The 13,441-nt window shown below is 45.7% G+C and overlaps 1 protein-coding gene across 1 annotated transcript; it reads right to left on the bottom strand.

Moving 5' to 3' along the window:
• Positions 1 to 1,634: 1,634 nt before the first annotated feature.
• Positions 1,635 to 11,735, bottom strand: fgf18a (fibroblast growth factor 18a). Its single transcript, XM_088293516.1, has 5 exons — positions 10,231 to 11,735; positions 6,331 to 6,370; positions 6,053 to 6,230; positions 3,714 to 3,820; positions 1,635 to 3,166 (listed from the first exon to the last, which is right to left on the bottom strand). The coding sequence occupies exons 1-5, from the start codon at positions 10,260 to 10,262 to the stop codon at positions 2,894 to 2,896; spliced, it is 630 nt and encodes a 209-aa protein (XP_088149642.1). The 5' UTR covers positions 10,263 to 11,735; the 3' UTR covers positions 1,635 to 2,893.
• Between the last annotated feature and the right edge of the window lie 1,706 nt (positions 11,736 to 13,441).

The following is a 13,441-nucleotide window of genomic DNA, read 5'->3' as shown; positions in this document are numbered from 1 at the left end:
CTTCATAAGAAAGAAGCTATCTTATTCTACATTGAAGAGGGTGGAGATTGTTTTGGGGGGTTGGCTGTAATTGTTTCTTGGTTTATTCTTCAGAATGTTTCAAATTGTGTAAATGCTTTACGTGTTTAATACGGTTGGTATATGATGTCCGCATATGGGTGTGTGTGCTTCCGCTGGGTCTGTGGGATTTTGGCCCATAATTCCTGCAGCTCTCAGGTCACTGCTCCGTTCTCACACACATATTTGACATTCCTTCCCCGACGTGATTACCATACACCTTCCACTCTTGGGTTTGGCTACGCAAAATATTTCCATCATTCCCCAAGTGCAACTGGAACTTTCTCTTCTTTATCCCACACCCTCGTTGCCCTCCTGCCTCAACACCGATTCCTGTTGTCTTGTAATAGGAATCCTCTGGCACGACCCCTTTCCCCCCTGAGTCAGCTGTTTGTGTCTGCCAGCATGATTGGGTCATTTGGCAGCAACATCTCTTCAATGACCTCCTGCTATGAAATGGAAGGAAGGGGAAGGTCATGGGGGATAGATGAGAAGCGAAGCAACTCAAACACAATAAGGCATGTTTTCCTTAGTGGGTGCTTCACACTGCAGGGAGTAACTCAACACGCAGCTTTTAGTGACTGCAACCGTTAGTGAATTTACAAGTTCACCTCGGACAAAAAAGCTAACAGCTGAATAATTGTCGTCTGCAGACGTCACCATATGCAGATCATTTCAAAAACAGAAAAAATATAATTACAGTTATAATTATTATTATTTGTAGTAGTATTAGTAGGCCTGCTAATGCTAATAATAGTAAGACAAGCTATTTGAGTATTTATCAGATATCCTTCTTTTCGATTGATTTAGAATATTTTATTAGCACAGAAGACCGCACAATAAAACATCCCGTCACTCTGTCAGATATCACCGAGGATAAAAACAAAATAATGCCCCAGGGCTTATTTCCATTGTGGTCCTCAACAATTTATTTTAAAAGCTTAACAAACAGTTACTAAATTCCAGCAGTTCAAAATCCATGTACTAGTACGCTCTTTGTTCTCACTAGTAGGACAACTCTGTCATAGTAACACAACTAATCATTCAGGGATTAAAATGCACAAGCACTACTTGTGACATTGTAAAATTCTACTTATGAACAGCGAGTGCTTCACGAGTAGTACTAGACTAGTCGCAAAAGTCAATGAGTAAACAATGCCCAAGTTGTCCTACTAGTAAGCAGAAATGTGTTTTTGGGGAAACTTTTCCTCATAATACTTTGACTTTATTTTCGTAATATGCTCCTATATTTCTTTCTTTTCAGTTTGGCCCTTCAACACAAATTTCATGTAAATTCATTGGAATGTCTACACATTGCATCTCTTAGTCCCATGGAAACAGCGCACTAATTACTGCAGAGTTATTGAGGCCACACCCCCTGCACACATTTTGTTCCTTTCAACATTGTGTTGCTGGTTTTTGGTTGTCTTCATGTGGGATTCTTAATATTGAAAAATCCGCAATATATTCGCTGAAATTGCCTTTTGTTGTGTGTACGTGTCATGTGAGGACAAATCAGTTCAGAGACACATGGAATGGTTCGGTAAGGTTTACTGAGTCAAGAAAGACTGCTGCACACATAGCTGAAATAAATAAATGAAATAATTTTATCATAATAATTATGCTAACCATCATAGTAAGATTGCTTATTTAGTGTTTCTGTTTTCTTTATATATATAATATATATAGCTTTCAATAAATTGTTCCCTTTAATATTTTGTTCTCTTGGGCGTATGCACGAGACTTTGGTTTGTTCTATTGAATGTCCTGGTAGCAGCATTCTGTATCCACGGCATCGCACAGGAGCATCATCCCCTGGGGGTCGTTTCTATAGTAATGCTTATAGAGAAGGCACCTTCCCTCGTGTGTTCCCCCTCTGGGCTCATCATTGCCCCTCTGCACCTCTAAACTGAGGGTGCTTGTCCTCTGCAGTCATGTTAAAAGGGAGGAGTCCTGAAGAAGGCCCTCAGTTGTCTTTGGTTGCTCATTGATTTGGTCTTGTGTTATTGGTATGGTTGTTTTTGGTACATTAGTTCTATACATTCCAGTTGCTCCATGTCAGAGTCTCCAGAGTCCCTTGTGATCTTGCTTCCCTCATGCTTGTTGATGCACTTGCACAAACACACGCAAAACACACGTTAATTTCTATTTTTTCTCCTTTTACAGACATGCATGTATGAAGTGAGTCTGCCCCCCCATTCATCCGTCAATTACTTTCACAGGTTCTCACCAATCTATCGCTGAGAGGAATAAGTGTGTCACAAATCAAGAGTCCATTATTGGTCCTTGATCTGTGCCGATCATTCCATCCCTTTGTCCACATTGCAGTCTTTTCCCTTAAGCCTGAGCACCTACTCACCCCCTTTCACCCTTGTCCTCTCTCTGTATGGGCCAGTTGTAATTCCATTCTAGATATTGTCCAGCTGGTCCACAGCAGGAGATGTAAAAAGGCCATGTGTTTTTTTGTGGTTGTGGAATGAAGGCCTTTGTGGATCTGTGAGCCTTGGACTCTTTTGGCTGCCCTTCAGGTATTCTGTCAATAGTTCTGGTCTGTGAAGGGAAGCAGACCAGGTCCATATCGCTTCCAGTGATGGACCACCAAGGGTCCAGTTGGTCCCAGAAAGGGGAAAAAAGGAATGATCTACAACTATGGGGCTGTAGTGGCAAGAAGGTTGGTGTAAAGATAAACCCCATGAATGATTCATCAAGACTTCTGGTCAATGTTTGTCTCAACAAAGCGAGTTGTTCAGTGGAATGCGAATGGTTTTTGGTTGGCTGGTTCAGCCGTTGGCAGGCTCGGGCTTTCAGGCAACTTGAGTTTGGGCATTAGCCGCCATTAGCGGGGTCCAGTAGCACGCACCCTTTTGCCTCTCTTGCTGATGGTGGTGAAGCGAAATGGTGTGGTGAGGTCAGGTTGCTCCCCAGGCGGGAAACGCTTCATGAAGTGTACATCCTGCTGGTTGGGGAGCGTGTGGGGGCCGCGGCGAGGGCGCCCTCTTTTTGTGAAGCCCACATACCAGCCCGTGTAGCGTGCGGACATGAGAGCTGTGTAGTGGTTTTCCAGAACCTTTTCCACAAAAACACAGTCGGCACTTCTGTTACTGGCCTTCTGAGGAAGAGGAAGCACAGGCACCCACATGTGCAGAAAAGGGGAACAAAGAGAGGCTGGTCAGGACAGTGCATCACAATCATTTTGTATTGGACATTTTCAGAGATAGGCATTTCGTCCCTGACATCCGTCCGTCCGTCCAGGATGGACGCCGAATTTTTGGGACAGGCGACTAGAAGTTTTTACAAAAGGACGGACTAAGCAAGGGTGGAAGTGGGTTTTTGTCCGTCCCTTTAATCGTTACCGGGTTAAGTACTGTATTCTAGAATTCAAATATTTAAACTCAGAGCAGAGTAAAATATTGTAATGCTGTTGTGTGAACTGCCCCTTTAAGAGTTCAATTGTCAGAGAGAGAGAGAGAGAGAGAGAGAGACAGAAAGAGAGAGAGCAAGCAGGGAAAGAGAGAGAGAGATGCAGAGACAGAAAGAGAGAGCGATGTGTGAAATACTAGGACGCGGACGTAGGACGCAGGACGGAGGATGGACCGGCAAAATAGGGTGAAGCGCCCATCTCTGGATTTGTTGATGTAAATGAAGTTCATTCTTACCTTTCCTACCAGCTTGCCCCGGCGGTTCATGCACAGGTAGAAGTTGGTTTCTTTGCCCCGGATTCTCACCTGGCTACCAAAGGTGTCTGCCTCCACTACGAGCTGGGCTTGTGAAGGGACAGACAGAGGGACAGACAGACGTTAGATCCAGTGACAACAATGGCAATGTGTGGGTGTCAACAGAATCTCTATCTGACATTTGATTCCATGTGTGAAATCATATTAAAAACAGACGCACTTCCATCCACACAGCTACTTCCAAATGGCTGACTACATAATGGACTAGTCGGCAGTCAATGACAGTGAGTGTCAGAAATGTTCCAGGACTTGGGTCAAAAAAATATAGATTTTAAAAACCCAAACTAGAAATTTTCCTCTTCACTGTGGGCCAGACAATCAACCAGCACATATCTCCAAGACATCCTGTGCAGTTCGCCTCATTCAGTGTGCGAGAAGAAGCTAGTGAAGCGCCTTCACAATACACTTAGAATTTGACGCTTCCTGGTCAACAAGAATAATTGCTATGCAGGAGCAAACTCCTTACTAACCTCACCGGGCTCTGTGTGATTTCTCACCTGCTTTTTCCAAATCTAAATAAGGTCAACAATGTGATCCCTATTGAAGACATGGACTGCATCAAATTGCGTTTGACTCTAACGGAATTACTGTGAATGGGAAAACTTGTTTGGATTTTAGCTATCTTTTATAACTGCAGTCCTCGAACTTTCTCTGATACACCTCATATAGAGACTGACAACCATTCACATTGACATTAATAGAAATTTACTTTGTCCACTTTGCCTGTACTCGAGTCAGGCAAAAGAACCATTCCACCAAGACCCACTACCACTTTAGTCTTTTCCATCAAGCAGTGTAGTGCAAAAAGGAGGTGCAAGTGCAAGGTGGTACCCATTTTTTTCTGCACTTCCATTATCAAAAGCCCGACTAAAAATAAGTGAGCTGTACTGAGGCTTAGTTGATGGTTATGCAAATAATGCAGCCATTTGATTGACCCACAAGGAAATTTATAAGTGGCCATCATGGGAAAAAATCAACAGAAAATGTGCCTTAAAAACATGGATGAAGTGGATTCAAAATTGTTTCAGAGAAAGACAGTGCCACTTAACCTTTTTTCCATAAAGCATTAGTTCGGTTTGGTTCGATTTGGTACGCTAACATTGTCAAAGGTTGTTTTAAGTACAGAAACAACACTGTAACACATATTGGATCCTTTTGTTTGGGGTGCTGAGATATAAGTGTAACTGAATCGAACAGCCCAAACATTTTTCATGTTATCAATGGAACCTTCCATGTCTTCTATGCCTCTAGACGAACAGATGGTTTTAAGACAAGGCAATTCTCGTAGAAACAAACTGGCGCTTTTGATCATGAAGAGCAAGAGAAGGCTTTGACTGGGTTATCTATTTGTGCACATACAGTACAGCATACAGTACATTCATCCTTGCGGGCAATATCACTTCCCATCTTGAAAGAAAGCTTGAGGCTGGTTAAAAATATATCCCTAAAATGGTTCCTACATGACCTTAGTCAACAAAGGGGTCAAGCGAAATCAATACCTCCTTCCCTCTTGCCCTCTTCCATTCTCTTCCCCCCCAACTCTCCTCGCATATGTTTTAAGCTGTCTTGCATCGCTGTGCATGCATCAGACACAATACCCGATATCTTTAAGTCTTTGGAATGCTTTCTGAAACATTTTCCATAGATAATGTTTGCTCGAGGTGAAATGTTTGTAACTTGTTTGTGAATGGCAAGAGATACAATACTACCATCACCACCAAACGGAGCATCTAAGGAAACATGAACTCCAGGCTTCCTACTGCCCATTGATTCGGCGTAGTTTAAGAATGGGTTTAGGCATAATTACATTCAAGGTGGAGAGGAGGATGCAATGGGGGATGGACACAGGGAGTGTTAAAGCATGGAAGTGGAAAGGGAAGGAGGAAGGGAGGGAGGGGAAGCCTGCTGTTTTAAATCCAGAGGAGACAACAGCGAGGATGAGAAATCAATGTGTAGATCGATGAAGAGGATGAGTTTCTAACATCAGGTTTGACACTGCCTACCAGCCTTCTCTTCTAACTCACACCTTTTTCTTTTTATTTCACACAGACACCTTCATTCGCTCGTTCTCTTTCCGTCCTTTGCTCACTTGTGAATCACTGAGTCAGCAACCAGTCGATGAGGTCTTTGTACTCCTATAAGACAATCTCCAATGCCCCTGTGCCAAAGCCCGGGGAGGCATGCACAGCTGCCGCCTACATCAGTTCATACATTCACTTGTTTAACCACAGAGGCTTTGTACTTGTGTGTGTGCTTCTTACCATATTTGTCTCCATCTTCTCCCCGGGCGCTGATTCGGCGTCCCAGCACTTGGACATGTTTGCCGCTGGTACGACTGTAGAGCTGGTAAACCCGGTGATGTCGTCGACTCATGGTGTCTCGCACCTGTGTCTGGTTCTCCACATGCACACTGAAGTTGACCCCATCCACACCGAGTACCTGTTGGAAATACACACACGTAGACAGGTTTGAGAAAGTGTACCGACATTAAAATACAACTCGTCTTTATTAGTGTAAAAATTCCTCCTTGCCATCTCACCTGTAATGGATTGCACATCACCAGCAACATCTGGATACATCTGGAAATATTCGAAACAGAGCAATAGTTTAAAAAAAAAACATTCACAGCTGTGAGAGTCAAGCATGACACCATCATTCATCCCCATTCCCCTTCTGCCCCACAGTAACCTGCGTTCAACAGCTCTTTTGGCTTATTGGCCAATTGCTCACATTGCTGGCTGGCACAGCAGCTTGACATACCGACAGGCAGATGTCCAGGCATCAGCAGACAGGCAACACCCATAGCCCTGTTTATAGTGACTTCTTTCCGAGCCTAAGGTTCTGACCGGGCCATGCCAAAATGTGGCCTCCAAATGACCCGACTGGACCGGACCAGAATGGCAAACATGCCGAGACAAATAGAATATGCTTTGGTTGGGACATCTGAGGGAATGAGTCGGTTCAATTGGCTGCTGTGGATATGTAGACAGCTGGGCTGGACTACAGGTGCACACTGGGCTGTGATGTGGTTTTGGCCAGAAGTGGATTGTGGTACCAATTAGAGATGCTATGAATAAGTGAGAACATGAGCTACCAAATGTGTGGAAAAATCATTTCTGGAGGAATAATTATGGTGATGCACAAGTCATGTGTGTAGTCACACTGCTTATTTATGTTTTTACAGACCATGCAACTCAACTTTGGACTACTTGAGACGATGACAGAAACAGCTGGTTCCTTTTCAATTAAAATACATCTGTATTTATCTGAGATTAGACTACAAACCTTGGGACTATCATTTGTTTTTTAAAACTCTAAAATGGGACTGTGCAAAATCTGGTAGTCCTTGAGCTGCTCTGCATTAGTGACTTGATGACTTTCAGAACAACGCATGGAGGGTTCAAAGCAATTCTACCCATCTTGTCTTTCCCCACCTCATCTCTGCATGCCTCTTCCATCTCTACTCCGCTCTCTCTCTGACTTGTTGTCCTCCCTATCTTTCCTCCACCTCTTTCTCTCTCTCCTATCATTTTCCTGCCTCCCGGTTTATGTTTGGGGTTAGTGAGGTGACTCCTCCGCACTGTCATGGGCATGCACACAGATGTGTGTATACAGGAGGAGCAGGCAGCTGACAGCTGGGCCGAAGCAAAGACATGTGTTCCATTTATGAGACTCTGAGATAGTGGTGGAGAGACCGGCTGAATTGACCACAAAGCGGTTGAGAGAAGATGATCACCAGGGAATGATGCTGGCAGGGAATTCAAAAAAGGTAAGAGATAAAATCAGAAGTTATGTGAGCGGGAGGAGAGGCAGATCTTAAAAGGCTGCATCTCTCAGAAGGAATTAAAAAAAATGGAAGAGACAGTCTGACCACAGAGTGTGGTCTGGTCTGTCGTGAGAAGGAGACAAAAAGATCAATGATGGGAAAGAAAGGGGAAGAGGTTACAAGTCATGCACATCATAACATAAGTCACTACCAGCTCCTGACTCTGGCAAATGTACCTCATCGCACTCTCTTGCTTCATTCCCCTCCTCTTTTTGACACACAAAAATGGTTGCTCCTTAAGGGCCAACTATTTGAAACCAGTGATGGATATTATAATTGCGTAACAGATTAACTTAACTGATGTTTATTTGTTTTGCACTTTAAAACAACCATTCGCACATACTAAGTGCTATACATGGATTAACCAATTGTTAAGTATCTGAAATGGACTATTTGGTCACAACCAGCAAATTCAACTCCATTTGTGGTCTAAGAAAAATAACGTGACTTCAGCTAAGGCCGACAGCCACATTATGCGTTACTCGGCTCATTTTAACATTGGCATCAAAACAGGAGAACATTCAGAGCGGGTTTCTAATATCTCTAGTATAGTAAGAACATTTAGTAAAATTTTATATTACTTGGGCAACTGGAGAAAGTGCAAAGATTTATCTTAGAGTCAATGTGTTAGCACTTTGCAGTGCATTAGGATGGATAAACCATAAAGGAACAGCAATGCCTTCTTCTGTACACCTCATCAATGAATCCAAGACAAATTTGATTTTTCTTGGTTGTTGAAGATGTTTCGTCCTTAATCCAAAAGGCTCTGGGTTTCTAAATCCAGTTGCCTTCAGCTCACCCTTAGTAGATTACCATGACCTGGATGGCTGAGAAATTACACAGACATATTGTATCCCCTTTTCTGACAGCGCATACTTTGCCGTGTTGACACTTCAGTCATTCTAATAGACACAGACATCCAGGGCAACGCTGTGTTGGCCCTCACATTTTACCAACACCGCCAAAAAAACCTGAGCCCCTGTGCATTGTGAGGACTCTCAGCTGTTAAAACACCACGGCCGCACTGCCGTTGAAGACACTGCAGGAAAAGTGCCTCGACACTGGATTCCCCGCTCCCACAAAAACCACAGACACTCCGTGTTACGCCAGCCACAGAGCAAAGGCGAGAGGAAAGAGGGCACCGGTCGGGTGGGGGAGGGATGAGAAAAGGACAGAATAGGAGCAAAAAAAAAAAAAAGGTCGGGCAAAGCAAAGACAGAGCGGAGGTATGGGGGGGGGAAAGGAAAGCCCGGTGCGCAGTGGCTCCCTCCCAAAACAAGCAAAAGCTCTGACCATCTGATCATAAACCTGCGTCCCCGCAGATGCACCAGGATAAGACTGTGGTCAGACGAACGAGCCTCAGCGCGGACGAGCGAGCACCAGTGTGAAGAGAGCGTGATCGGCCTACTGGGACTCAGCATACAGAACGGCGGTTTCAGCTGTGTGTAGTAGTGGTTAGAGCGGTAGGCCGACACTGCATCAGCGGGCCTCAGCACGTTGGATGTTAGTCTGTGGGCCTCTGTGGCGGTGGTGAGGCAAGTGGGTGTGTGAGTGGTATCAGCAGCAACAGGCCTGACTGTGGAACAATAGTTAAAGAAAGCCTCGAAGTGGACCTGTGGCTTTTAAGCGAGGAGCAACAGGTTGCTGCGGTTAGAAGGACTTTCCCCTTTGCATACCAGACTTTGATAAAATGGGTGAAACTGCGTTTTCTGGGCGGAAGAAATAAATCCATAAATGTCTGCGGTAAAGTGATAGGCAAGAAGGAAATGAATGGCTCGATGATTGGCTTTGGTCGACCTTAACTAAAACCAGCAGACTAAACAGTCGGTCTGCCCGTCCTCAGATAGTGCCAGGGGCGCCGTCATTCATCAGTTATTAATTTCAAGTTTTATCTCTGCAAGCATATGTGGAAAAATGGTTACATGCAAGTCAACGAGACAGATGCAGGCAGTTAGGTGGGTAAAACAGAGACAGCGGGACGCAGGCAGGGAGGAGAAAGTTAGGCAGAGGCGACCGTCAAAACCCACCCCATCCAGGTCGTGCAAGGAATGAGAAGTATCTGGCGATGGCTGCCGTGTGGGAGAAGTAGAGCCGATGCAAGAAAAGAAAAATAAATCCTTCTCAGCTTTTAAGAAGACACACCTCAAATGGGCAAGCAACAGCCCCCTGAGTATGCATCCTCCCTCAGATTTGCTTTTGGCACTTTATCATGTTTCTATCCCACTAGATAAAGTTTGTTACTGGACTCGAAAATATTTTCAGCAGGAAAAAAAATTTGGAGATGGGAAAACAGCTTTCCCGAGCCAGTTTCGGCCATCCCTGAAGTAAGCGTAGACGGTGATGGAGAAGTTTATGGCAGCTTTTATGAGTAACACAGCCCCGAGTGTGACCCAGTGACCCCGAACTGTCAGCCAATCAAAACAGGACTTTCCTGGCATGTTTTCCACAGGGACTGATGAGGAGTGATGTAATCGTTTGACATTGCAACCCCTCCATCATCTTCATGCGTTGCTCAGCTTATTTGAAAGTAGTTTAAACACAAGGTGGAGACTGAGCACAGAGCACAGAGATCTGATTACGGCAAGATAAAGAGATTTAAAAGGGGAGACTTACAAGACGGTCAGCGTGGAAAGAAGGGACCACATCGCTTCCCCCCTCCACTATGGAACTTGGCCCAGAGTCAGTCTCCTCGCTCGGCCTGAACCAGTCCGACAGTCCGGAGAGTTTCCCTCTGTGGTTGAAATCCGGTGGATGTTAGGTAGAGTCAAAGCGTGAGCGGCCACTCCAGTTGGCATCGGCGATGACGTGGCCCAGTTCCCACAGCGTGGAGAATAAATATGCGGCTGTGGGTAAAGTGGTGTTTGAGGCCGGAGTAGCCGGGCCACTGTGACCGCAGGGCAACCTCGAACAGCTGTCCACGCCGGGGGCTAGTGGGCGGGGGGCGCAAAATGGTGAGCCTAAGACGATGCGCGCCCCCGACAAAGGAAGAAACAGGTGAAATCGCGCGTTCTACTTACAGATTGTCAAACTCCGAAAATACTGGTGACCCTCAGCAGCGCCGTGGAACGATGCAACGCGTGCGTAATTTTATGCGTAATCCAACCGTCCGATGCGTAAATGGAAAGGCGGTGGGTGGTGGGCTCGCTCCGATATGACAGCAGCAAACGAGCTTCAGTCCCGGGTGAGTAGGTCCAGCGACTGTTGGGGGTTCTTAGCTACGTGAGAAGGATGCTCGCGCGCACAGCAGGTGGGAGATGGGGGCTCTGCGGGCGCAGGGTGATGCAAGGTGCCTTCGGTCATGTCGGCTGTCCCGCGATGCCTCCGCTGGTTTGACGCGTCAGTGACACCACAGTGTCGGACGCAAATGTCGGTGAGGTCCTGGAGCGATCCAGCTCAGAGTAGTGTGCTTAAGGGACGAGACGAGGGAGGTGGTAACTTAGGAGGATGAGAGCAGCTGTGACTGGGTGTCGGACTCAGAGAGGAAATGACAGCCGCACTTTGCACCTGATTTTCCGGACTTGCCCGCCGCCCTCAGCGGCTGGTTGCCGCCTGGCTACAGCTCTTTCCCCTGCGCCTCTTCGACACAATACCAGCCAAAACACAGCTCGATGACATCACCTCCAAAATGTTTGAAGGGGGAAAATGCAATCCGATCGTTTTATTTATTTTTGTAAACCTAGAAAGTTAAAGCTGTTCCTATGAAGAGCGGGGGGGAGCACGAAAGCTTCTCCGCTCCGAGAGAGACAAAAAACAGCTCCGCGTTGCAAGAAGAGAGGGTTCGAGCTCGCCAGGTTAGCGGAGGAATAAAAAGTTGAACACTGCAAACGTTTACCCAAAATCACACTGACAGATCCACTCGTCGTCCAAAACCTGCTGCTCCGCTCTTCTTCTTCTTCGTCTCCTTCTTTTACTGCTCCGCTCTTTCATTCACACTTAGAAAGGCAAAAATGAGCCCAGCTGTGTGGTTTTCTCCACTTTCCTGCTATTATGCAGATGTTTCTCGCTTTTAAAAATCGCCAGACTCTTTGCATAAACAGCTCTCGTTGAGGGGGCTGCACAGGAGAGGCACGTCGGCAGGCACAGACCTCACTCTAAGAAAACCAGAACAAGATTTTAACAGACGCGGATCAATCCTCCCTTCCTCCCTCCTCGCCTCTCTCTCTCTCTCTCTCTCCCCCCCTCTCTCTCTCGCTCTCTGTCTCTCTCACTCTCTCTCTCTCTGTCTCTCTCTAACTCTCTCGCACCCCTCACACTCTCTCTCACACTACACAGTTACTGGATCAAACTGAGATTAGTCAATCGCAAGAAATGTCACTTTCAACAGGTGACGAGCACAAGGAGAACTTTATGACCTCTGTCTGTTTCCACTGATGGTTGTTTGATCAGATCACGGAAAATAATAATCCATAAAACAGTGGAATGTTGGAACGTTGCTCGAGGAAGAAGAATTTGGTGTGAATCTAGGAAGATAATGGCCCAAATTAGGAGTGTTTGGCCTTGGTTAAACATAAATTGGGTGGGTGGATTGATGACTATAGAGATGAATGCAAGTATGGTGGATGACTGGTTGGATGAGTGAATGAAGACTCCGGCAATTCTTTCTGACCTAAACAAAGTGGAAAATTGGACTGAACAGTCAATAAACATCTGTTTTAAAATCAACTGCTTGGCCCCTATTGCCCGCATACGCCACAATCCCCCGGTTGACACTCCCCCACCCCACCCCCCCGTCGCCGCCGCCCCAATCCCGTCAGCGTGCGTTCAAGTGATGCATTATGACTCCCCTTTTCTCAACTTTTAAGTGAAACCTTAAGAGGGGAAATGAAACGGACAATGAAAGACAGTCGAGAGGGCGGTATGTAAGCAAGGACAAGGATCCAAAAGGAACATTTCTCAGGGATTTCTGCAGAAACGCCCGCTCTGCGCTCCCCCGAAAAAAACTCCCTCTCACCGCTGCACAACCGCAGACAGTCAGCCAAGCCAACACAACACTACTGCCATACCTTTCAATGACACAGGCACACACACGTGCAAACACACACACATGCACTGCCTAGAGTGAGAGAGAGTGCATGGTTCAGCCTCACACACTAGGGACAGTTATCTTGGCTCAAAGTGAAGGCCTATTCTTTTCATCATTGTACTTTTAAATCACACACACATGCACAGTCGTTTGTGCAAGAGGACAGGCTTCAGCTGGGACGGGCACTGGGGTGCTGTGGTTGAATGCCTTTCCAGTCATGCTCCACAGAAAAGCCTCTGGCTTGCTTTCTTACCACTGGCTCGCTGCGTGTCTTAGCACCTGTGTTTGGGTGCTTTCTCGCCTGCTCACCACTGCTGCAAGGGACATGAGCGTAAATGTTATGGAGAGGGATTTGAACCACATTGCGGTGACAAGGTATGAGTCCGTCTGGTACGGTTAAGACCAGATGGAAGGGTTCAAGAAAAAGACTTAATAATAATTAGGACATTGAAGAACTAGAATCGATTGATGAAATTAAAAGTGTGATTTCCAACAAGGGTTACTTTTCAGTTCAGGTCATCGTATCTGTTACAGATAACTCTTACCGACCTTGCATTTCCACAAATTTTTTGTCAGCGATTGCTCAAGGTCGCAAATGGTCGCAAAGACATTCACAAACAGTTTTCCTTGGCGCAATGAAATTTTGAGCATGTTGAAAAATTCCCACCGAAAAGAAAAGCTATTTGTGTCAGTTAAAACTGTTGGCGCACATCTGGCAACTTGAACAAACCCTGAGGAGAAATAAAAAATCAAACACTTGTCAAACATCGCTGCTCAGTGAGATACTGTCTTAAGGTAATA

The sequence above is a fragment of the Idiotropiscis lumnitzeri genome, chromosome 4, assembly GCF_059441095.1.
Source record: "Idiotropiscis lumnitzeri isolate Australia: NSW breed Sydney's pygmy pipehorse chromosome 4, RoL_Ilum_1.0, whole genome shotgun sequence".
Classification (NCBI taxonomy): domain Eukaryota; kingdom Metazoa; phylum Chordata; class Actinopteri; order Syngnathiformes; family Syngnathidae; genus Idiotropiscis; species Idiotropiscis lumnitzeri.
The sequence above is the reverse complement of the archived record's forward strand: the minus strand, read 5'-3'. Positions and strand labels throughout refer to the sequence as shown.